Raw genomic sequence first — 25,954 nt, 5'->3', positions numbered from 1 at the left:
CCTCACTGTACCTGAGAAAGCACCTGATCTCAGCACTTAGAACCAATTGTCTTTCTGCACTACTGGATTTGTCCCATTTCTGTACCAGTCTGTCACAAGAGACATGGGGCTGCTCCAGCGTGAGGGTCAGTGGGTTCTAGCAGAAAAGCTGCCTAGAGATGACCCCATGTGCAGATCGTCTACTAACAACAATGAACTTTGCACCTCAAGTCTGAAATAAGACTCTGGACCTTTTGCCTTTTAGCCATCCACACAAAGACCTAGCTTTCAATACATCTTAATTCTACTAACCATGCCTCATGAGTCATGACACAGCAAGGATAAGTGTTTCACATTTGATAGCTGCCAATGCTATAAGATTACCCACAGCGTTCTATTGTGGGGGAAACAAGGTTGTTTCTCTCTCGTTTCTGAAGCAGAGATTTTATAGGTCAGACTTTCTGATGACATCAGGGAGATTACTGCCCAGGGAGGGCACATACTGTGCTGATCAATTTCTCAACTGCAGCAGCTGCAATCCTCTTCCATATCCTCGCCCAGAGCATGGATCTAACTACTACAATCTCTTCAGTAGTTAATTAAATATGTCCATATGGGTACTATAGAGAGAACATTTGTATCACTTGCTTGAAGATCATATCCAATTTACTAAGAATTGTGAAAAGTGCCAGCCATCAGCTGAACTGTCCCTGAGTGAAACCTAAAATGATTCTATCCACCATGAATGGATATCATTGCCTCAAAATGTGTCACTGTGTGTACCACAGAATTCATATTATCATGACTAGTCAATATTCATGGTCATATGAATTATGTCTTTGACAAGGATAATTATGCTGGCTAACATACTGTAGGGACAGGCCATTTTCACCATTAGAACAGTGGAAAAGGAGACCCAGTCCTGTATCTGGGTGGCTGTTGTTCCCATTGATAAAGCAAGATACAGCTCATTTAAAAAAATCTTGTTATAATACTAATATCATTAAGGTTATCAATACCTCATTTTGACAAAATAAAACAACCTTTACATATTGTACCAGAAAAAAAGGATTACAAAATAAACTTTGGGCATCAGTATAAAACAGTCTGCTATGAATGTGCCATAAAACATCACAATAGGAAAATGTATCAAAGTACACAAAACCAATTTCATTATGTTCTGTATTATGTGCAAAACAGATCAGAATAGATCATAGACAGATCTTGTTGTTGTTTGTTAATTGTGTTGATAATACATGTGTTGAGTCTGTGTTGGCTGTCTGGAGCGGGAGGTGTCACATTGACAACATAGGTATCAATAGACAGCATTCAGCACCATGACAATGAAAAATAATTAGAAATTAGCTACCCTGACTCTCACAGACGAACAATATGTTTTTTAATTCAAAAACGCCTATTATAATGATGCAATGGCTCCTAGATTCCAATTTGTGCAGAGCTCTGGGACGAAACAGAACTGTGAGAGTGAGGCATGTGTACGTGCATAAGCCAGTGTAAGCCATCATGTATTCAGACACCCACACAAAACACAGTTGGCAGAGAGAAAGAGGGTCTGATTCAGAGTGAGCTAATTCACTCAGTCATTCTCTGTCCCCTGTCACAGTCAGTTCCCCTAGGGGCCAACTCAACATCTGGATGTGTCTCTCTCCTCCTTCACATCTGCTTTCAAGTCTCTCTCCAGGGCCTGAGAACATCCGCCACAGCAGTAAAGGCTCCCTCATCCTATATGCACTCATGATATATGCACTCTTATTGAATTTAAATCACTCATTTGGCAAACATACGGTATTTGCTGCGTGCCATGGCAAGTGAAGCACACAATTTCAATGAATGCAATATGCTATCCGGATTTCATATTAACCAATGAATGGTGCCCTTGGCTTGCTGTCCCCCTATTGTTAATTCCCGAAACAATTAATTTACTTCCATGTTTCAATGTGGAAATGGAAAGCGTGAGTAATCCTGTCGGAGAGGTTTATATATGGAAAGAGAGGACACAATCTTCTAATCCCCTGTAATGTCGTAATGTTCTCTCTAAGCTTATCAAAACTAACTTTCTCAGTGGAATTCACCCATCCCTCTGTAAGAACTATAGAAACGAACTTGCCAAATAGGAATAATCTGCATTGCTTTAGTTCCATTCTATTCTGAATCTATTCTGAATGTTGTCACATCAATGCAATCAGGATGTTACCAATAAATAAAAAATGCACTCGTTTCTCATAGTTCTTTTACCATTTTAGTAAAAACCGATGCATCACGCAGTATTTAACACAAATAAATACATATATAAACATTAACCCAGTCAAAACTGAAATCTCATTAGCTGGCTAAAAGCTAAAGAATAGGCAAGCTCGTTCTACATCGCCCGGTGGCCCAGGTTGTTGACCATTCCGTTGGTGCTGAATTGAAATATCCACCTACGCGGTACACCGGGCGATGCAAACCCAAACTAGCCCAATGTCCGTGAAGAGGAAGAGGTCTATTGGCTGTCTAACAGTGGAACTGAAGCAGGAGGTGACGTGATTGGCTGAAGGAACTCGGAGGTGAAGACAGCCTCTGCATACTCCTCACAGACGTCCTGGAACTCTGCTGCAACGTCAGCTAGGGCCTCGGACATAAGCTCCTCTGCCAGACTGGGAGCAGAAGGAAAAGGAAATGTAAGGAGTCCCTGAACCAAACTAAAATATAAAGTTGTATATAAGCTTGTGTGCTTACCAAAAAAAGTATTGCAAGAGTGCACAGCCAAAATATACAAGTTTGTTCTTGCTTAGTCTTTTAAATCAGACAGAGGGAAGGAGCACACATCAGGGACCACACCACACACTGACTGGTATGGGCAGCTTTTCAACAACATCTGACTGATAGACAGGTTACTCTGATGAGTGAGAATAGCAGGCTAATTGACGTGGCATTTCCCCCAGCTTTCCCTTGGTCCCTCTGAAACAACCCCCCTCCCCACATTCAGAGTTCAGATGCTCAAGAGGATGGAATATGATTGTCTCTCCTGTCATCTTTCTCTCAATAAAAGTAACGAGGCAACAATAGTAGTTCTCCATCGGGCTGGTGTTCTTCACTCACCTTTTTTGCAACAGTTCACACTCCCACACACAGATATGGTGAGAGGAGAGAGAGGCATCTCCAAATGCCAGACCTGAGTATCTATCCTTTGGTACCGTTAAGAACATTTGCCGGATTATTCAATTACATCTGCTTCTCTTAGAAATGTCTGAATATGATGCGTTTCTGATCCATCACACACTAATGCATTCAGTATGCTCATAGAGACAAGGGGGATTCTCTGCATTGCACCAATTTAAGAATTATTTTAAATATGCAAATGTATGGGTGGGCTAGAATTACAATTGTGAACACCAGAGACCACATACTGTACTGCTGTATGCTAAACCATGCACTCACATGCACCCCACAACTAATCAAACACTGGACCTAATGTTTGAATAAGCAAAGAGCACAATGTTTGGGGAAGAGTTGTGTAGCCTTGGGCCAGGTGAATAATCCATCCTCCTACACACAGTGTCATTCAGGGACTAACTGGGTAGCAAATAAGACAAATCTGTCGAGATGGCTTAGGGGACAACAAACCCAACCAGAAAAATTTGCATTTGAGAAAGTGAAACATTGAAAAGTACTACAGTTGTGCCTGTACTGCTAGACTACATCCCAAAGGGCATTAGTAAGACAGTCCCTGGTCAACGGTAGTGCCGTTTGTTAGTCCCTCTCACCTGTCTGCAATGGCCCAGGGGTTGAAGCTGCCCACAGCCTCGTGGGCTACCAGGCGGAGGTAGGCCTCGTGGTCCTGTCTGTACTGCTGGATACTCCTCTGCATGCTGGCTGGCACAGAGAGTCGCGTCCCCTCTCCCCTCCTCTCCCCTGGGGCTGGGAAGGTGCTGCTGCTGCGGCCAGGTAGACCTGGGTAGTCCTGCTCCCTGATGCTGCTCTCAGACAGGACACTGTGGCTGTGGCGAGACGGAGAGACAGACAGGGTGTTCAGGATGTGGAAAGAGAGAGAGACAGACAGAGTATGCTCGGGTTGTGGAAAGACAGAAACAGACAGACAAACAGGATGCTCAGGCTGAATACCAGACTGATGGAGCTTCACACCGTCTTTTCATTACATTGTCCTCCTCTCCATTCAGTCTGTTTCAATTAGGTACATCTGTCAATGGAAGTGGAAAAGCAGCAGCCTGGAATAGAACTGGTATTCATCGAGGTAGGGGTCGGAGAGAGAGAGAGCGAGAGAGCGAGAGAGCGAGAGAGCGAGAGAGCGAGAGAGCGAGAGAGCGAGAGAGAGAGAGAAAGAGAGAGAGAGAAAGAGAAAGAGAAAGAGAAAGAGAAAGAGAAAGAGAAAGAGAAAGAGAAAGAGAAAGAGAAAGAGAGAGAGAGAGAGACAGAGAGAGAGAGACAGAGAGAGAGAGAGAGAACAGAGAGACAGAGAGACAGAGAGACAGAGAGACAGAGAGACAGAGAGACAGAGAGACAGAGAGAGAGGTGTGATGCTACGTCCTAAAGTCTGTGTGCTCCCCTCACACCCCCACACTCCCCTGCCCCAGGTGCAGGGTGTCAGCTCGGGGCTCATTTGGGCAATGTCAAGGCCAGGGTTGCAATATTTATTCTGTGAGCAAATCAGTCCAGCTCTGGCAACAGCACTCTAGCTGCTACTATATTTAGAGACAGACACAGCAGTTCCACAACCAAAGTGCCTCTCTAATGTTCTCCCCATACACCAACCCAGGTCCAGCCCCATTTACTCCTGCTGCTCCTGGGGCCAGGCCGTGGGCAGACAGAGACACAACGAGAAGTGCCAGGGTGGGTAATTCACTGCTAGCCTTGCCAATCCCCTCCATCCCTGGACTACACACAGGCCCCATTTATGCTCTGATAGGTCATTTAAGGGCCATTGTGGCAATTACACAATCATTACCCTTCCCCCATTTACATTTACATTTTCGTCATTTAGCAGACGCTCTTATCCAGAGCGACTTACAAATTGGTGCATTCACCTTATGATAGCCAGTGGGACAACCACTTTACCATTTTTTTATTTTTTGGGGGGTGGGGTAAGGGGGGTAGAAGGATTACTTTATCCTATCCCAGGTATTCCTTAAAGTGGTGGGGTTTCAAGTGTCTCCGGAAGGTGGTGAGTGACTCCGCTGTCCTGGCGTCGTGAGGGAGCTTGTTCCACCATTGGGGTGCCAGAGCAGCAAACAGTTTTGACTGGGCTGAGCGGGAACTGTGCTTCCGCAGAGGTAGGGGAGCCAGCAGGCCAGAGGTGGATGAACGCAATGCCCTCGTTTGGGTGTAGGGACTGATCAGAGCCTGAAGGTACGGTGGTGCCGTTCCCCTCACAGCTCCGTAGGCAAGCAACATGGTCTTGTAGCATATGAGTTGTAGGGGTTTAATGGCACAGGCAGGGAGCCCAGCCAACAGCGAATTGCAGTAATCCAGACGGGAGATGACAAGTGCCTGAATTAGGACCTGTGCCGCTTCCTGTGTAAGGCAGGGTCATACTCTGCGAATGTTGTAGAGCATGAACCTACAGGATCGGGTCACCGCCTTGATGTTAGCGGAGAACAACAGGGTGTTGTCCAGGGTCACGCCAAGGCTCTTTGCACTTTGGGAGGAGGACACAACGGAGTTGTCAACCGTGATGGCGAGATCATGGAACAGGCAGTCCTTCCCCGGGAGGAAGAGCAGCTCCGTCTTGCCGAGGTTCAGCTTGAGGTGGTGATCCGTCATCCACACTGATATGTCTGCCAGACATGCAGAGATGCGATTCTCCACCTGGTTATCAGAAGGGGGAAAGGAGAAGATTCATTGTGTGTCGTCTGCGTAGCAATGATAGGAGAGGCCATGTGAGGATATGACAGAGCCAAGTGACTTGGTCTATACAGTGAGGGAAAAAAGTATTTGATCCCCTGCTGATTTTGTACGTTTGCCCACTGACAAAGAAATGATCAGTCTATAATTTTAATGGTAGGTTTGTTTGAACAGTGAGAGACAGAATAACAACAAAAAAATCCAGAAAAATGCATGTCAAAAATGTTATAAATTGATTTGCATTTTAATGATGGAAATAAGTATTTGACCCCCTCTCAATCAGAAAGATTTCTGGCACCAGGTGTCTTTTATACAGGTAACGAGCTGAGATTAGGAGCACACTCTTAAAGGGAGTGCTCCTAATCTCAGTTTGTTACCTGTACAAAAGACACCTGTCCACAGAAGCAATCAATCAATCAATCAATCAGATTCCAAACTCTCCACCATGGCCAAGACCAAAGAGCTCTCCAAGGATGTCAGGGACAAGATTGTAGACCTACACAAGGCTGGAATGGGCAACAAGACCATCGCCAAGCAGCTTGGTGAGAAGGTGACAACAGTTGGTGCGATTATTCGCAAATGGAAGAAACACAAAAGAACTGTCAATCTCCCTCGGCCTGGGGCTCCATGCAAGATCTCACCTCGTGGAGTTGCAATGATCATGAGAACGGTGAGGAATCAGCCCAGAACTACACGGGAGGATCTTGTCAATGATCTCAAGGCAGCTGGGACCATAGTCACCAAGAAAACAATTGGTAACACACTACGCTGTGAAGGACTGAAATCCTGTAGCGCCCGCAAGGTCCCCCTGCTCAAGAAAGCACATATACAGGGCCAATGAACATCTGAATGATTCAGAGGAGAACTGGGTGAAAGTGTTGTGGTCAGATGAACCAAAATCGAGCACTTTGTCATCAACTCAACTCGCCGTGTTTGGAGGAGGAGGAATGCTGCCTATGACCCCAAGAACACCATCCCCACCGTCAAACATGGAGGTGGAAACATTATGCTTTGGGGGTGTTTTTCTGCTAAGGGGACAGGACAACTTCACCGCATCAAAGGGACGATGGACGGGGCAATGTACCGTAACATCTTGGGTGAGAACCTCCTTCCCTCAGCCAGGGCATTGAAAATGGGTCGTGGATGGGTATTCCAACATGACAATGACCCAAAACACACGGCCAAGGCAACAAAGGAGTGGCTCAAGAAGAAGCACATTAAGGTCCTGGAGTGGCCTAGCTAGTCTCCAGACCTTAATCCCATAGAAAATCTGTGGAGGGAGCTGAAGGTTCGAGTTGCCAAACGTCAGCCTCAAACCTTAATGACTTGGAGAAGATCTGCAAAGAGGAGTGGGACAAAATCCCTCCTGAGATGTGTGCAAACCTGGTGGCCAACTACAAGAAACATCTGACCTCTGTGATAGCCAACAAGGGTTTTGCCACCAAGTACTAAGTCATGTTTTGCAGAGGGGTCAAATACTTATTTCCTTCATTAAAATGCAAATCAATTTATAACGTTTTTGACATACGTTTTTCTGGATTTTTTTGTTGTTATTCTGTCTCTCACTGTTCAAATAAATCTACCATTAAAATTATAGACTGATCATTTCTTTGTCAGTGGGCAAACGTACAAAATCAGCAGGGGATCAAATACTTTTTTCCCTCACTGTAGCGAGAATAGGAGAGGGCCTAGAACTGAGCCCTGGGGAACACCAGTGGTGAGAGCACGTGGTGCGGAGACAGATTCTCGCCACGCCATCTGGTAGGAGCGACCTGTCAGGTAGGACGCAATCCAAGAGTGAGCCGAGCCAGAGATGCCCAACTCGGAGAGGGTGGAGAGGAGGATCTGATGGTTCACAGTATCAAAGGCAGCAGATAGGTCTAGAAGGACGAGAGCAGATGAGAGAGAGTTAGCTTTAGCAGTGCGGAGAGCCTCCGTGACACAGAGAAGAGCAGTCTCAGTTGAATGACCAGTCTTGAAACCTGACTGGTTTGGATCAAGAAGGTCATTCTGAGAGAGATAGCAAGAGAGTTGGCTAAAGACGGCACGCTCAAGAGTTTTGGAGAGAAAAGAAAGAAGGGATACTGGTCTGTAGTTGTTGACATCGGAGGGATCGAGTGTAGGTTTTTTGAGAAGGGGTGCAACTCTCGCTCTCTTGAAGATGGAAGGGACATAGCCAGCGGTCAAGGATGAGTTGATGAGCAAGGTGAGGTAAGGGAGAAGATCTCCGGAAATGGTCTGGAGAAGAGAGGAGGGGATAGGGTCAAGCGGGCAGGTTGTTGGGCGGCCGGCCGTCACAAGTCGCAAGATTTCATCTGGAGAGAGAGGGGAGAAAGAAGTCAAAGCATAAGGTAGGGCAGTGTGAGCAGGACCAGCGGTGTCATTTGACTTAACAAACGAGGATCGGATGTCGTCAACCTTCTTTTCGAAAATGTTTCCTTTATGTCCACCCAAAACAGAATAATACACTTAGATTAAAAGCAGTGTGAAGGCACCCAAGCGTTATGTGCAACTTTAAGAGTGTGGGCATGAGGGCATCAGTCAGGACACCTTTCACAAATTCAAGTGGCAATACATTTTCACAAAAGATAAGATTTTCACATTGGTGGGGTGTGAGCATGGTACGGTGAGGTGAATGTTAACGTATTCAGTAAAATATACAAGCTGCACTACTCTTTCTCCTGGCTCTACAAGGATGCTTAGAAAGCTTGGAGACAATGAGGACACACTCACTGACACGTGTTAATTGTCAGTGGTGAATATTTTGCGGTCTGTTCACTGTTGTGAGTGTGGGCAGCAGTTGCTGACAGGGGGAGAGGAGAGGCTAGCTGCAGTCTGATCATAGCCTGACAAACCCAGCCCTCTCACGTCGACCTACTACAGAAAGGCCTTGTGGGAAAAAACGCAAACAACTAAAACTGATGAGCAGCCTAAGCCATAAATGCCCACAACAAGGTGCGTGAAATCGACTTCAAATGACTTTCAAGTTAGCTTTGTCGTTCTTCTCCAACAACTCCAGAAGTCTATCGCCAAGGAAACAGAAAGCAGCAAAGCACCAGCTCCATATGTGATATATCAAACAGGAAGCAGACTGAGCTGGGTATGATTCCGAGAGAGAGAGTGAAAGAGAGCGAGAGAGAGACCCAAATCTGTTTCAGAGATAGTGGGGGGTGATCCATGGAAGAGGCTGGCTACAGCTATACTGCTAGAGAAATGGTGCTTGGGTTCTGAGAGCAGCTGGAAAGATCAATGCACTAAGAAAACAGGTGGATTGAGAAAACAGTGCAGAGAAAAGAAGGTGAATCATTGCAATGTGGTAGCAACTTATTTTAATTCTGCCTACAACAATAACAGATGGTTCTTCCTATCAGGGCCAATGGTAGAGACGGGGCAGCGGTGGAGTTTCATGGGAGCTAGAGGTCATGTTTAGATGGGCTGGTAACAGCCATCACCGCACCAAATCTACTGAGGGACCCATTTCCTGTAACAAGGTTATGGCTTAGAAGAGATTGTTGAGAGAACAGTAGAAGAGAGTGATAGCTTGAGAGAAAGAGGCACAAACCAAGGACAAAAGCAGGGCTCTCCAACCCTGTTCCTGGAGAGCTATCGTCCTGTAGGTTCTCTCCAACCCTAATCTGGGACACCTGATTCTAATAATTAGCTGGTTGATAAACTGAACCAGGTTAGTTACAACTGGGGTTGGAGCGAAAACCTACAGGAGGGTAGCTCTCCAGGAACAGGGTTGGAGAGCCCTGGACAAAAGACTGGAGAGAACAGAAAAACATTTACATTTACATTTTAGTCATTTAGCAGACGCTCTTATCCAGAGCGACTTACAGTTAGTGAGTGCATACATTTTCACTCTTTAGATAGTATGGAGCAACAGCTGTGACCAGTCTTTAATCTGACCATTGATTTGTTTGTCTTGGTGGTGGTGGTGGAGCTGTGGTCAGTCAGCATCAGTCAGAGAGGGACACGTAGGGCAGGTCTGAACCTCCCTCCACTAGGTCTTCTCACCATGGACACCTCTTATCCTCCGCTCCAATGATGCATGACCCACCCCCACCCACTCCGCTGCTCTCATGCATACTGAGGTGTAGAGTCTCTACCCACCCATCATCTTCATCATCATCACCCATCATCTCCGTCATTATCACCCATCATCTCCATCATTATCACCCATCATCTCCATCATTATCACCCATCATCTCCATCATTATCACCCATCATCGCCATCATAATCACCCATCATATCCGTCATTATCACCCATCATCTCCATCATTATCACCCATCATCTCCATCATTATCACCCATCATCTCCATCATTATCACCCATCATCTCCATCATTATCACCCATCATCTCCATCATAATCACTCACCCCAATTCAACCCAGGTCACTGAGAGAAACTATGATCTACAGCTAGTCTAATGTATGTTGAAATATTATAATTACAAGCAATGCATTTGGACTGGGTACTGAGTGTTTCTTTGGGTGACTGAAGTATCTCCATTAAAGCTCTAGCCTATAGCAGCTAATTCAACCTTGTAGGATTAACTATTAGCCTAGACTCAATAGCTAAGTGGTTAATTGGAGTGAAAGGGGGCTACATATTAGTAAATTAGCCATAGCTAATTATATTTTTTCCTCATCATCAATTATAACCACATTTTCTAAGGAGAGCTTTGGGCAAATGATACCTCAATAGAAGTGCACATTTGTCGGCAATATTACTTTCCCACAGCTGTTTCCAAGAGCTGTTCAAACCTACAAGACGATGTTATAACACATACATACACATGATTGGAAAAGGCTGACTATCGGGGAGTGTAGGCTTTTTCTCTTACTTAGGTAATCTCAATGCAGCACGACACAGGCTTTGTACCTACCACAAATGAAAGTGACACTTGATTTAACAATGACAAATAACAAAACACCTGAATAAAAGCGAATGGGGAACAAAGAGTTCTTATGAATTCCATAACAAATCTGATGAGAGTTATGCTTTGAAGATGGTATTCTATAACAACATTGTGTTCTATTCTCAACAGTGGTGGAAAAAGTACCCAATTGTCATACTTGAGTAAAAGTAAAGATTCCTTATTAGAAAATGTACTCAAGTAAAAGTAAAAAAGTCACCCAGTAAAATACTACTTGAGTAAAAGTCTAAAAGTATTTGGTTTTAAGTATGCTGTACTTAAGTATAAAAAGTAAATGTAATTGCTAAAATATACTTAAGTATCAAAAGTAAAAGTAAAAGTATAAATCATTTCAAATTCCTTATATTAAGTAAACCAGACGTCACCATTTTATTTATATTTTTATTTCCGGCTAGCTAGGGGCACACTCCAACACTAAGACATAATTTACAAACAAAGCATGTGTGTTTAGTGAGTGCACCAGATCATCAGTAGGGATGTGCGTGAATTGGACCATTTTCCTGTCCTGCTAAGCATTCAAAATTGTACGAGTACTTTTGGGTGTCAGGGAAAATATATGGAGTAAAAATTACATTATTGTCTTTAGGAACGTTGTAAAAGTAAAAGTTGTCAAAAATGTAATTGTAAAGTATAGTACAGATAGCCCAAAAAACTACTTAAGTATACTGAACAAAAATATAAATGCAACATGCAACAGTTTCAACGATTTTACTGAGTTACAGTTCATATAAGGAAATCAGTTAATTAAAATAAATTAGGCCCTAATCTATGGATTTCACATGACTGGGCAGGGGAGAAGCCATGGGTGGGCCTGGGAGAGCATAGGCCAACCCACTTGGGAGCCAGGCCCACCCACTGGGGAGCCACAAAAGGCCTTTTTTACAGACAGTTTCATCAGCTGTCCGGGTGGCTGGTCTCAAACAATCCCGCAGGTGAAGAAGCCACCTTGTGGAGGTCCTGGGCTGGCGTGGTTACACATGGTCTGCGGTTGTGAGGCCGATTGGACGTACTGCCAAATTCTCTAAAACGACGTTGGAGGCGGCTCATGGTAGAGAAATTAACATTAAATTATCTGGCAACAGCTCTGGTGGACATTCCTGCAGTCGGCATGCCAATTGAACACTCCCTTAAAACTTGAGACATCTGTGGCATTGTGTTGTGTGACAAAACTGCACATTTAAGAGTGGCCTTTTATTGTCCCCAGCACAAGGTGCACCTGTGTAATGATCATGCTGTTTAATCAGCTTCTTGATATGCCACACCTGTCAGGTGGATGGATTATCATGGCAAAGGAAAAATGCTCACTAACAGGGATGTTAACAAATTTGTGCACAACATTTGAGAGAAATACGCTTTTTTATTTCAGCTCATGAAACCTGGGACCAACACTTTACATGTTGCGTTTATATTTTTTTTCAGTATTTTTACTTAAGTACTTTACACCACTGATTCTCAACAGCCAGGAGAGAATACCCAATAACAGCCTTTGAGCTCCTCGATGAGCAAACAATAGAATCACAGAAGCTATGAGTGATAGGCATACTGAATGATGAGATTTGGTTATGCATCCGATCCCTGGTGTGTGTGTGTGTGTGTGTGTGTTTGTGTTGTCTGCAGTGGAAGGGCCTGCTGACTCCCTCTCCCTGTGCTGAGCATTGTTGGTTGTAAACACAGGTAATCACAGGCTTAGACAACACACACACACACACACACACAACATATTGAGCTCTCCACACTAATAGGCAGCTGTGCCCACTCTCCGCTTCCCAAACCCACAGCATTAATCGCCGTTTTTATACATTCTACACTACAACAACAACTGTCCACACACACACACACGGATTAGCTACCACTATCCATTCAGGCTTTATAGACTGACTAGCCCCCTCTAGTGACGGTCTGACATACTAAATGGGTTTTCTTCCAAGCGCTTTAAACACACTATAAATCATCCTGTGGTGGATTGCCCTATAAAAAGTGTGAGAATAGAATTTCATTAACATAATGATAGCAATAACTCTCTCCCTATCTCTAGATTTATCATCAGTTTACCTCTTTTCCACTAACAATCCATTATGCAGAAACCTGATGGAGTTTGTACTTCATCACAACAAGTATGCATGAGTAGTAATTGAGCATAACTGTGTCCATAACTAACCTAGAGCTCTCTGCACTGTATTGTACTATGGCCCAGAGTTCCACCTCAGTCTTATTTTAATCAAGGAAGTCCCTTTGAGCTCAGAAGACCTCTTCTACAAGGGAGATCTGGCCAAATGAATGAATGACATGTAGAGAAGCATAAGGACAGCCAGAAACAAAACACCATAGAGCTATAGATAACTTTGATGAGACAGTACATCAACCAGCTACAGTACGTACCACCATCTGATCCATTCTTTTCTTTCACTATTGATTGTCTATTGCCTGGCATCAAAGTGGGGATTATCATATAGGCTATATTTCAATCTCTACAATTTCAGTGGAGCTATTTCCCGGAGTTGGGAATGTAATAAGAAAAATAAAATGAGAACAATACAACACTAGACATATGGGAATAATCTTCATTTTGAATCTAGGAGCTACTCTGTGGTAATAGATTTAGCCTGTGCTCCTGTTTATCTCTTCTGATCTGAGGAGGGAGGGCTGGTTGTTGACAGACAGAAAGCAATCTGATGAATGTCATTCCTATATGAGCCATCCAACAGGCAATAGTGTGCTGTTGTTATCAGAAGGGCCTCACTTGAGACTGAATAATAATCACCTCCACTCTGAACAACACTTCTGACATACAGTGGGGAAAAATAGTATTTAGTCAGCCACCAATTGTGCAAGTTCTCCCACTTAAAAAGATGGGAGAGGCTTGTAATTTTCATCATAGGTACACGTCAACTATGACAGACAAATTGAGAAAAAGAAATCCAGAAAATCACATTGTAGGATTTTTAATGAATTTATTTGCAAATTGTGGTGGAAAATAAGTATTTGGTCACCTACAAACAAGCAAGATTTCTGGCTCTCACAGACCTGTAACTTATTCTTTAAGAGGCTCCTCTGTCCTGCACTCGTTACCTGTATTAATGGCACCTGTTTGAACTTGTTATCAGTATAAAAGACACCTGTCCACAACCTCAAACAGTCACACTCCAAACTCCACTATGGCCAAGACCAAAGAGCTGTCAAAGGACACCAGAAACAAAATTGTAGACCTGCACCAGGCTGGGAAGACTGAATCTGCAATAGGTAAGCAGCTTGGTTTGAAGAATTCAACTGTGGGAGCAATTATTAGGAAATGGAAGACATACAAGACCACTGATAATCTCCCTCGATCTGGGGCTCCACGCAAGATCTCACCCCGTGGGGTCAAAATGATCCGGTGAGCAAAAATCCCAGAACCACACGGGGGGACCTAGTGAATGACCTGCAGAGAGCTGGGACCAAAGTAACAAAGCCTACCATCAGTAACACACTACGCCACCAGGGACTCAAATCCTGCAGTGCCAGACGTGTCCCCCTGCTTAAGCCAGTACATGTCCAGGCCCTTCTGAAGTTTGCTAGAGTGCATGTGGATGATCCAGAAGAGCATTGGGAGAATGTCATATGGTCAGATGAAACCAAAATAGAACTTTTTGGTAAAAACTCAACTCGTCGTGTTTGGAGGACAAAGAATGCTGAGTTGCATCCAAAGAACACCATACCTACTGTGAAGCATGGGGGTGGAAACATCATGCTTTGGGGCTGTTTTTCTGCAAAGGGTCCAGGACGACTGATCCGTGTAAAGGAAAGAATGAATGGGGCCATGTATCGTGAGATTTTGAGTGAAAACCTCCTTTCATCAGCAAGGGCATTGAAGATGAAACGTGGCTGGGTCTTTCAGCATGACAATGATCCCAAACACACCGCCCGGGCAACGAAGGAGTGGCTTCGTAAGAAGCATTTCAAAGTCCTGGAGTGGCCTAGCCAGTCTCCAGATCTCAACCCCATAGAAAATCTTTGGAGGGAGTTGAAAGTCCGTGTTGCCCAGCGACAGCCCCAAAACATCACTGCTATAGAGGAGATCTGCATGGAGGAATGGGCCAAAATACCAGCAACAGTGTGTGAAAACCTTGTGAAGACTTACAGAAAACGTTTGACCTGCGTCATTGCCAACAAAGGGTATATAACAAAGTATTGAGAAACTTTTGTTATTAACCAAATACTTATTTTCCACCATAATTTGCAAATAAATTCATGTGGACAGGTGTCTTTTATACTGATAACAAGTTCAAACAGATGCCATTAATACAGGTAACGAGTGGAGGACAGAGGAGCCTCTTAAAGAATAAGTTACAGGTCTGTGAGAGCCAGAAATCTTGCTTGTTTGTAGGTGACCAAATACTTATTTTCCACCACAATTTGCAAATAAATTCATAAAAAATCCTACAATGTGATTTTCTGGATTTCTTTTTCTCATTTTGTCTGTCATAGTTGACGTGTACCTATGATGAAAATTACAGGCCTCTCATCTTTTTAAGTGGGAGGACTTGCACAATTGGTGGCTGACTAAATACTTTTTTCCCCCACTGTACAGTTGAAGTCGGAAGTTTACATACACCTTAGCCAAATACATTTATTTAAACTCAGTTTTTCACAATTCCTTACATTTAATCCTAGTAAAAATTCCCTGTCTTAGGTCAGTTAGGATCACCACTTTATTTTAAGAATGTGAAATGTCAGAATAATAGTAGAGAGAATGATTTATTTCAGCTTTTATTTATTTCATCACATTCCCAGTGAGTCAGAAGTTTACATACACTCAATTAGTATTTGGTAGCATTGCCTTTAAATTGTTTAACTTGGGTCAAACGTTTCGGGTAGCCCTCCACAACCTTCCCACAATAAGTTGGGGGAATTTTGGCCCATTCCTCCTGACAGAGCTGGTGTAACTGAGTCAGGATTGTAGGCCTCCTTGCTCGCACATGCTTTTTTAGTTCTGTCCACAAATATTCTATAGGATTGAGGTCAGGAATTTGTAATGGCCACTCCAATACCTTGACTTTGTTGTCCTTAAGCAATTTTGCCACAACTTTGGAAGTATGCTTGGGGTCATTGTCCATTTGGAAGACCCATTTGCGACCAAGCTTTAACTTGCTGACTGATGTCTTGAGATGTTGCTTCAATATATCCACATAATTTTCCTTCCTCGTGATGCCATCTATTTTGTGAAGTGCACCAGTCCCTCCTGCAGCAAAGCACCCCCACAGCATGATGCTGCCACCCCCGTGCTTCACGGTTGGGATGGTGTTCTTTGGCTTGCAAGCATCCTCCTTTTTCCTCCAAACATAACGATGGTCATTATGGCCAAACAGTTCTATTTTTGTTTCATCAGACCAGAGGACAGTTCACCAAAATGGACGGTCTTTGTCCCCATGTGCAGTTGCAAACCGTAGTCTGGCTTTTTTATGGCGGATTTGGAGCAGTGGCTTCTTCCTTGCTGAGCGGCCTTTCAGGTTTTGTCGATATAGGACTCGTTTTACTGTGGATATAGATACTTTTGTACCTGTTTCCTCCAGCATCTTCACAAGGTCCTTTGCTGTTGTTCTGGGATTGATTTGCACTTTTCGCACCAAAGTACGTTCATCTCTAGGAGACAGAACGCGTCTCCTTCCTGAGCGATATGATGGCTGCGTGGTCCCATGGTGTTTATACTTGCATACTATTGTTTGTACAGATGAAAGTGGGACCTTCAGGCGTTTGGAAATTGCTCCCAAGGATGAACCAGACTTGTGGAGGTCTACAATTTTTTTTCTGAGGTCTTGGCTGATTTCTTTTGATTTTCCCATGATGTCAAGCAAAGTGGCACTGAGTTTGAAGGTAGGCCTTGAAATACATCCACAGGTACACCTCCAATTGACTCAAATTATGTCAATTAGCCTATCAGCAGCTTCTAAAGCCATGACATAATTTTCTGGAATTTTCCAAGCTGTTTAAAAGGCACAGTCAACTTAGTGTATGTACACTTCTGACCCACTGGAATTGTGATACAGTGAATTATAAGTGAAATAATCTGTCTGTAAACGATTGTTGGAAAAATTACTTGTGTCATGCACAAAGTAGATGTCCTAACCGACTTGCCAAAACTATAGTTTGTTAACAAGAAATTTGTGGAGTGGTTGAAATACAAGTTTTAATGACTCCAACCTAAGTGTATGTAAACTTCCGACTTCAACTGTATCAAGAACGGATGTAATCTTGATGAAAAATGACAACAGGACTACGAGGGCTGACAGAGGACCCTCCAGAGAAATATGCATTTTAGTGCTGGCAGTGCAGTACTAGAGATGTGCACTCAGCAACAATTTCTGCCTTCAGCTAGATGTGGCTGCACACTTGAGGATAATCATGTAGAAATATAATTATGTCTCTTCGATATGTGAAGATGTCCCAAGACAAACACTATCTCACCAAGAGAAGAATCAGTGAGCCAGACACACTATACGGTACAGAAACCCCTCTAGAGTGATTCCATACGAAACCAGGACAAAAAAATACCATAATTTTTTGGGATTTTCACAAGATTTTATCCATATAATGGTCCTTTGGAGCAGGGTTTCCCAAACTCGGTCCTGGGGTTTTTGACCTAGCACTACACAGCTGATTCAATTGAGAAATAATTAATCAAAGTTGGCATATTTATTACATTTTGGACTTACCCAGGCCTCCTTTAAGACTCCAATTGGTGTCATATGAAGCTTTACCGCTTGCTCTGTAGTATTTTGATTTCAGTAAAAACATTGTTTACATTAATGTATGAATATTCACAAATAGAACATGAATATTGAAAAGAAAATCTGATTTGACTTATCTTTCAATATATTTTTGAACATAATATACTCTACGGGCATCTCAAAGTTCCAGAGTGGGATCTCTGCTAGTTTTAAATTTATGGCCCATTTTATACAGCGACATTGGCACAGTAGGCAATGTAACCAATCAGAGCCCTCCTTTTACTTGTATCATTGCACGTCCTACAAATCACCAGCAGAAAAAACTTTTTTTCCAATATTCATGTTTATATTTTTCAATATTTATATGTTAATGTAAAAAAAGTGTATTGAAATTAAAATACTACTCATATTACAGAGCAAGCAGTAAACCTTCATATGACACCAACTTTTGCTCTAAGCACCTACAGATTAAACATTATGGCAGTGGTTACCAACCAGTCGATCGCGATTGACTGATCGATCTTCAAGGCATTCCTAGTCAATCACCAAACATTTCTGTAGAAAAGCCAACGATTAAGGCTTGCACTCCTTTTTTATTATTAGCTGCACTTGATTCAGAATCCCTGTGCACCGGGTAGACAAAGTGTTCCCATGTTGAACCATTTCATTTGTCTGAAAAGACAAACTCCGCCTACTCGGGGGACCGGGAGATCTGTGGCTAAATCGAGTGCGCCTACTGCACTGGCCAATTGGATAGCTCAAATCACTACAGCTTCCACGACCCTTGCCACAGTAAATGTGATACTAGCATACATGAAATTTCATAACTTTCAAAACCCTGACCAGAAAGAGACTGTCAAAGAATACAGCAAAGAGCTTCTGTTTTTATGAGCGAGTTCATGTGTACGTTTTTATTCCGCATTATTACAAAACATAAAACGCTCTCCTCCCTACTTCCACTCGCGCTGCAGCTGCAATGAATGAGTAGCCAGGTATATTGATAGCCCTGCGTTTTTATTATTATTAGCAGCTCGTTGTGTCTATTTTAATATCAAGGAATATTTCACTTTCTCTGGTCATAGGAACAACATGAATTTGTGCATGATGCAGATGCGGTGCGACTGGAGTTTAGCCATCAGGTGGAAGATGGTGTCCCCTCTCTCTGGTCAGTCTCACCAGAGGAAAGGAAGAAGAGAGCAGGGACTAATGCAGTGTTCAAAACAACTGGGAACTCGGAAATCTCAGACTTCAGTGCGTTTAAAACAACTGGAAACTCTGGGGGGAAAAAACGAGATCCGACTGGGAAAAGTATTTTTGAACGGTCATCCAACTCGGAATTCCAACTCGGAAACATGGGCATCTTTCTAGAGCTATGACTTTACGACCAGAAGAACACTGATGTCATGATTTGACTTCATTTTTTTCCCAGAGTTCCCAGTTGTCTTGAAAGCACCATGACCATGAGATGCAGGTACCAGTCCAGTAAAATAAAAAGGTTATTTCAATTTATGCTCAGCTGTGCCTTGCAAGTGCTACACCAACTGATCTATTTTGTTATCAAAGCTTGAGTTTTGAAATATAATATGGTCTAAGAACAATAGGCAGGCCAGGCATACAGCCAATATGCTGTGATAATTAATGTATCAGGTCTACTGCACAAACCTCATTCCTACACAACAGTTTTTATTAGGTTAATGTAAAAATAAACGTAAGTCATGTTTAAAAAGGAAATCTGAGTGGTAGATTTTGGCTTGCTTTTTGGCTGTGAGTAAAAGGTTGGTGACCACTGCATTAGTGGTCCTCTGTAGCTCAATTGGTAGAGCATGGCGCTTGTAACGCCAGGGTAGTGGGTTCGATCCCCGGGACCACCCATACGTAAAAAAAATGTATGCACACATGACTGTAAGTCGCTTTGGATAAAAGCGTCTGCTAAATGGCATATTATTATTATTATTTTAATTATTTTAAAGAAGGCCTGGGTAAGGCCAAAATGTCATAAATATGCCAACTTTGATTAATTATTTCTCAATTATGCTTTTAGATACAAATGTCAAATATATGTAAACAATCTATAAAATCAGTCTTTCTTTGTCCTGGTTTTATATGGAATCACTCTCTATTGGCACCTGTATCTCTGTCAACCCTTTGAAGCTAGCGCTCAGTACACAGGCCTACAGGGAAACATACTGGGAAGGAAGGAGGGGGAAAATACTCCCTGTGTGTTACATTTACATTACATTTTAGTCATTTAGCAGACGCTCTTATCCAGAGCGACTTACAGTTAGTGCATACATTATTATTTATACCCCCCGTGGGAATCGAACCCACAACCCTGGCGTTGAAAACGCCATGCTCTACCAACTGAGCTACATCCCTGCCGGCCATTCCCTCCCCTACCCTGGACAACGCTGGGCCAATTGTGCGCCGCCCCATGGGTCTCCCGGTCGCGGCCGGCTACGACAGAGCCTGGATTCGAACCAGGATCTCTAGTGACACAGCTAGCACTGCGATGCAGTGCCTTAGACCACTGCGCCACTCGTGTTGGCACATCAAGACCAATAATTTTCAGTCCTGAGTGTTTGGTTGACTAATCTGAGTGTTTGGTTGACTAATTTTCTCCACGTACTCAAGGATAATAGAAAGAGTGGAGGGAAGAACTTCCGAATATGCTCTGTCACTGACTGTATGTGGGGGATGAGACACAATCAATGTGTAATTTAGAATCAATCCCTATTGCTTTGCAAATGAGACAGAATGCGCTGAAAACTTGCCCAGCATTCTCAGAGACAACACTCAATCGTTGTGTTGTGCTTTCACACAAGTGCACTCGTCGATACAAACAAATACCTGGCTTGATATTCGGTCAGACAGTTCCGCATTATCTCCTTCATACAGCTATTGGGGGCAAAGCAAGGGAAGTACAAGGGAGAGAATTATCATGACGCATTCTGCTAGTCTTTTTATCGGAATACTGTCAGAGGCTCAGGCCATTTTCCTTTTTTAACACACCAATGAAATGACCTGCCACTCAGGCAGGGGTGAGAAGTCCCATTGGACTGTGTAATTCACTGGGCCGTGATAGGGAGGAAGACACAGAGGCAGACTGAGTCTAATGCTATCTTCATAGAGGCAGGTGGCTATAGGTAGCTATTAGCTACAACACAGGGGTAGAGGTAAAGCTATCTGGCCAATCACTACCAATACAGGATCAAGAAAGCCAAGCTCAGTTAGTTCTGCTAGTGTTGTTTTATCCATAAACCATATGAAATAACTAGGCAAAGTCATAACCTGCGCTATGAATGGAATTTGGGTTTACCACATCTTCACCCCAACTCACAAAACAGACAACAAAGAGTTTCTGGTGGTTTTAGTTTCTGGTGGTCTTTAGAGACAGAAATAGAAGGTCACAGATGGATGGGTAAAAGCAGACAGACTGAGCGAGAGATGAGTCACAGAAGGGTTGGTCTGAGCCCCTCCAAAAGGTCCAGTTGGGCCAGGAAGAGTGAACTATTGACTGCCTTTAACGTGCTAATGGTGCTGCTGCTTGAATCTGTTTGACTGCATCATGCTGGCATGTCCGCTCCACTCCACGCTCAACAACTTACTTCCCCTGTCAGCCTTTGGCTCCCATTTCTCTCACTCTTCCCTCCTTCTTCTTCCTTCACTTTCCTAATTAATTTAAGCAAAGGCCGCTACAGCTAAAGCTCTGGGCAGGGGACGGAGGCATAGGGCAGGGGACGGAGGCATAGGGCAGGGGACGGAGGCATAGGGCAGGGGACGGAGGCATAGGGCATGGGACGGAGGCATAGGGCATGGGACGGAGGCATAGGGCAGGGGACGGAGGCATAGGGCAGGGGACGGAGGCATAGGGCAGGGGACGGAGGCATAGGGCAGGGGACGGAGGCATAGGGCAGGGGACGGAGGCATAGGGCAGGGGACGGAGGCATAGGGCATGGGACGGAGGCATAGGGCATGGGACGGAGGCATAGGGCAGGGGACGGAGGCATAGGGCAGGGGACGGAGGCATAGGGCAGGGGACGGAGGTATAGGGCAGGGGACGGAGGCATAGGGCAGGGGACGGAGGCATAGGGCAGGGGACGGAGGCATAGGGCAGGGGACGGAGGCATAGGGCAGGGGACGGAGGCATAGGGCAGGGGATGGAGACATAGGGCAGGGGACGGAGGCATAGGGCAGGGGACGGAGGCATAGGGCAGGGGATGGAGACATAGGGCAGGGGACGGAGGCATAGGGCAGGGGACGGAGGCATAGGGCAGGGGATGGAGACATAGGGCAGGGGACGGAGGCATAGGCAAACGGATGCACTCCCTCTATGTCTTGCCAGACGGTGGGTGGGCAGGGGGAGAGGGGAGTGAGAGAGAGGGGGCTTTGGGGTTTGAAGGGGGTTAGGTTTGGTCTCATTACAGCCAGGTGAGATTAGGGGTGGAGAAGAACAGCCAGCATTGAGGCACAACAAAGAAGTGCATTCTGGGAAAGGCATAAACAACGTTCCACCTCCATCAGTTTTGTTGATCGTCTAGAGTGGACACCAACTGGAAAATAAAGTAATTGACCATTTTTGGGACTGTGGTTTTGTTGGGCACTTTCTCACAGTCTTAAATTTATGGGATCAATGTTCTGCATCAGTTTTGTCTCGTTATATTGTCCTTAATGAGTTCCTGCCTGATATGAATTCACATTTAGTAGAGACTCCAGAAGTCCCATCACCCGGTATAGCATCTCATAACCATTAACTACAATCGGCAACATCAACAAACGGTGTGGTATGGCATTCCAATCTTCGAACAGTAAATGTATAATTAAACAATAAGGCCCGAGGGGGTGTGGTATATGGCCAATATACCACGGCTAAGGGATGTTCTTATGCATGACGCAACGCGGAGTGCCTGGATACAGACTGTAGCCGTGGTATATTGGCCACATACCACAAATCCCAGAGGTGCCTTATTGCTATTATAAACTGGTTACCAACGTAATTAGAGCAGTAAAAATAAATGTTTTGTCATACCCATTGTATACGGTCTGATATACCACGGCTGTCAGCCAATCAGCATTCAGGGCTCGAACCACCCAGTATATAATGTAATATATTCCTTATTAATATCTATCTATCTGTTTCTCAAACCATCTGTCCATACATTAACCCATTAAACTAAGATAGGGCTTGAAGCTTCTCTAAGATGGTGGCTGCAGTATTGCATGGTGATTACTACAAAACAAACATATTAACATACAGATACTGTAATAATACACAATGTTCTATTGAATTCTGTGCATAGGACTATTCACAGAAAAGAGCGCTTTGGCAACACCAGAAATCCCCTGGGAAAGGGAGAAAACAGAAGCGCACATGTCAACTCACCCGGTCTCCACAGGGCTCTCCAGGACAATGTCAGCCGTGGTGGTGTGTCTCAGTGCTGGCCTGGTGATCCTAATGGGCTGAGGAGAGACTGGCCTGGAGCCTGGAGCATACCTCTGGGGCCCTGAGAGACAGATGGGGGAGAGGGGGATGAGAGAAAGAGGGGTGGAAAATGAGTTAGAATGAGGGATAGCCTTGCTCTCAACTGGCTAAAACAGCACTAACACAATACCTCCACCTGCAGTGCACCAGATGAACAACAATGCAAAAATGTGCGGAGGAGTTACTTGGTCTGTTTACTCACCAGTTGTGTCCCCTCTGTCCCAGTAGTGAGGGTCTGAGTATGTGATGGTAGCAAAGCGCCTCCTCACAGCTTCCTGGTCTTTCTGCTCAAACACATAGATGATAAAATAAGTATATTATTTTTATTAATTTTTCAGCCAAACAATAATACAAAGCCTTATAAGGAATCCAGACGGGACTGGACAGTGCATTCACTGTATCTCCACAGCACAGCTTGACCAAGGCTGTCAAATATCACACAGGCCTTGCATGACAAACTAACCAGTGGTGCCCTTTCAAACTCCCTGTGACCTTTGTTTGGTGGCCTTTCCATAGGGCCGTGCTCAGGGCTCACCTCCATCTCCTCCATGCGCAGCAGCATGCTCTCCAGGGTGGGGGTCTGGAGCTGGCGCTGGGCCAAACCCTCCGTCCGTCTGTCTGTCTCCGCCGCCCAGGCGGCCTGCGCTGCATCGGCCAGCAGCTCCTCTAGCAGGGCCTCACTCAGCACCTCAGCGCTCTCCGCAGCCTGGAGAGGGAGGTAGATAGCACAGAGCTCAGCACATGGGAAAGGGTTTTATGGAATCCCTTCAGGGCTGTTTCTCGAAATGGCACCCTATTCCCTATATAGTGCACTACTTTTGACCAAAGCCCTATGGGCATTTGGGACTCAAATAATGAAAAAAATATATATATATACAGTGAGGGAAAAAAGTATTTGATCCCCTGTACGTTTGCCCACTGACAAAGAAATGATCAGTCTATAATTTTAATGGTAGTTTTATTTGAACAGTGAGAGACAGAATAACAACAAAAAAATCCTGAAAAACGCATGTAAAAAATGTTATAGATTTGCATTTTAATGAGGGAAATTAGTATTTGACCCCCTCTCAATCAGAAAGATTTCTGGCTCCCAGGTGTCTTTTATACATGTAACGAGCTGAGATTAGGAGCACACTCTTAAAGGGAGTGCTCCTAATCTCAGCTTGTTACCTGTATAAAAGACACCTGTCCACAGAAGCAATCAATCAGATTCCAAACTCTCCACCATGGCCAAGACCAAAGAGCTCTCCAAGGATGTCAGGGACAAGATTGTAGACCTACACAAGGCTGGAATGGGCTACAAGACCATCGCCAAGCAGCTTGGTGAGAAGGTGACAACAGTTGTTGCGATTATTCGCAAATGGAAGAAACACAAAAGAACTGTCAATCTCCCTCGGCCTGGGGCTCCATGCAAGATCTCACCTCGTGGAGTTGCAATGATCATGAGAACGGTGAGGAATCAGCCCAGAACTACACGGGAGGATCTTGTCAATGATCTCAAGGCAGCTGGGACCATAGTCACCAAGAAAACAATTGGTAACACACTATGCCGTGAAGGACTGAAATCCTGCAGCGCCCGCAAGGTCCCCCTGCTCAAGAAAGCACATATACAGGGCCGTCTGAAGTTTGCCAATGAACATCTGAATGATTCAGAGGAGAACTGGGTGAAAGTGTTGTGGTCAGATGAGACCAAAATGGAGCTCTTTGGCATCAACTCAACTCGCCGTGTTTGGAGGAGAAGGAATGCTGTCTATGACCCCAAGAACACCATCCCCACCGTCAAACATGGAGGTGGAAACATTATGCTTTGGGGGTGTTTTTCTGCTAAGGGGACAGGACAACTTCACCGCATCAAAGGGACGATGGACGGGGCCATGTACTGTCAAATCTTGGGTGAGAACCTCCTTCCCTCAGCCAGGGCATTGAAAATGGGTCGTGGATGGGTATTCCAGCATGACAATGACCCAAAACACACGGCCAAGGCAACAAAGGAGCGGCTCAAGAAGAAGCACATTAAGGTCCTGGAGTGGCCTAGCCAGTCTCCAGACCTTAATCCCATAGAAATTCTGTGGAGGGAGCTGAATGTTCGAGTTGCCAAACGTCAGCCTCGAAACCTTAATGACTTGGAGAAGATCTGCAAAGAGGAATGGAACAAAATCCCTCCTGAGATGTGTGCAAACCTGGTGGCCAACTACAAGAAACGTCTGACCTCTGTGATTGCTAACAAGGGTTTTGCCACCAAGTACTAAGTCATGTTTTGCAGAGGGGTCAAATACTTATTTCCCTCATTAAAATGCAAATCAATTTATAACATTTTTGACATGCGTTTTTCTGGATTTTTTGGTTGTTATTCTGTCTCTCACTGTTCAAATAAACCTACCATTAAAATTATAGACTGATCATTTCTTTGTCATTGGGCAAACGTACAAAATCAGGGGATCAAATACTTTTTTCCCTCACTGTATATGTATATATATATATATAAACACTGTGTAATATAGGTCAGTATCATTACGATGTGACAGGGCTACTCACTCTGTCTGCAGCCTGCTCAGACAGCCGATGCCTCAGTGACGATGTGGCCTTTCTGTCCCGGGCCTGAGAGGCAGCAGCTCCCATCTGCTGGAGTAAACAAGTAGGGCAAGCTCAGTACCACACCACTATTGACCTTCTCCCACCTAACACCAACCTCTCCTACTCTAACTCAGTCTTTTCACTCAGCACACACACAAGGCTGCAGCAGTACACCCTAGGCTTAGCTGTAAATTCCCTATTAATTTCACTATGGTGGCACAAATCTGGTGGTAAATAGCTGTATGGATTTTTCAATTACAAATTAGATGTATTGATTTTCCCACTACTCTGAGGTAAGTGGAATTCCTGAGTGAGGGGAAAGCTTTCCTTGGTCCAGGCTTTTCTGATGTAACAACAATGTGGGTATTGAGTGACAGCAAAGTTACACACTCAGTTATTTATTTCCCTGCCTGCT

The 25,954-nt window shown here is 44.3% G+C and overlaps 1 protein-coding gene across 6 annotated transcripts in view; it reads right to left on the bottom strand.

The window, feature by feature from the left end:
• Window positions 1-1,361: 1,361 nt before the first annotated feature.
• The window catches only part of LOC121559976 (protein moonraker), a 34,993-nt gene continuing 10,400 nt past the window's right edge, over window positions 1,362-25,954 (bottom strand). For 5 of the 6 annotated variants that reach the window (XM_041873017.2, XM_041873035.2, XM_041873023.2 and 2 more), the window contains 6 exons: window positions 25,501-25,587; window positions 23,501-23,671; window positions 23,168-23,249; window positions 22,867-22,987; window positions 3,747-3,980; window positions 1,362-2,636 (listed from right to left, as the gene is read on the bottom strand). In XM_041873017.2, coding sequence (XP_041728951.1) covers window positions 2,483-2,636; window positions 3,747-3,980; window positions 22,867-22,987; window positions 23,168-23,249; window positions 23,501-23,671; window positions 25,501-25,587 — 849 coding nt within the window. In that variant the 3' untranslated portion in view covers window positions 1,362-2,482. The remainder of the gene's footprint in view (window positions 2,637-3,746; window positions 3,981-22,866; window positions 22,988-23,167; window positions 23,250-23,500; window positions 23,672-25,500; window positions 25,588-25,954) is intronic. The other variant, XM_041873040.2, reaches the window with a different exon arrangement.

This window comes from Coregonus clupeaformis, chromosome 6 (genome assembly GCF_020615455.1).
Source record: "Coregonus clupeaformis isolate EN_2021a chromosome 6, ASM2061545v1, whole genome shotgun sequence".
Lineage (NCBI taxonomy): Eukaryota > Metazoa > Chordata > Actinopteri > Salmoniformes > Salmonidae > Coregonus > Coregonus clupeaformis.
This window is presented reverse-complemented; position numbering and strand designations above follow the sequence as displayed.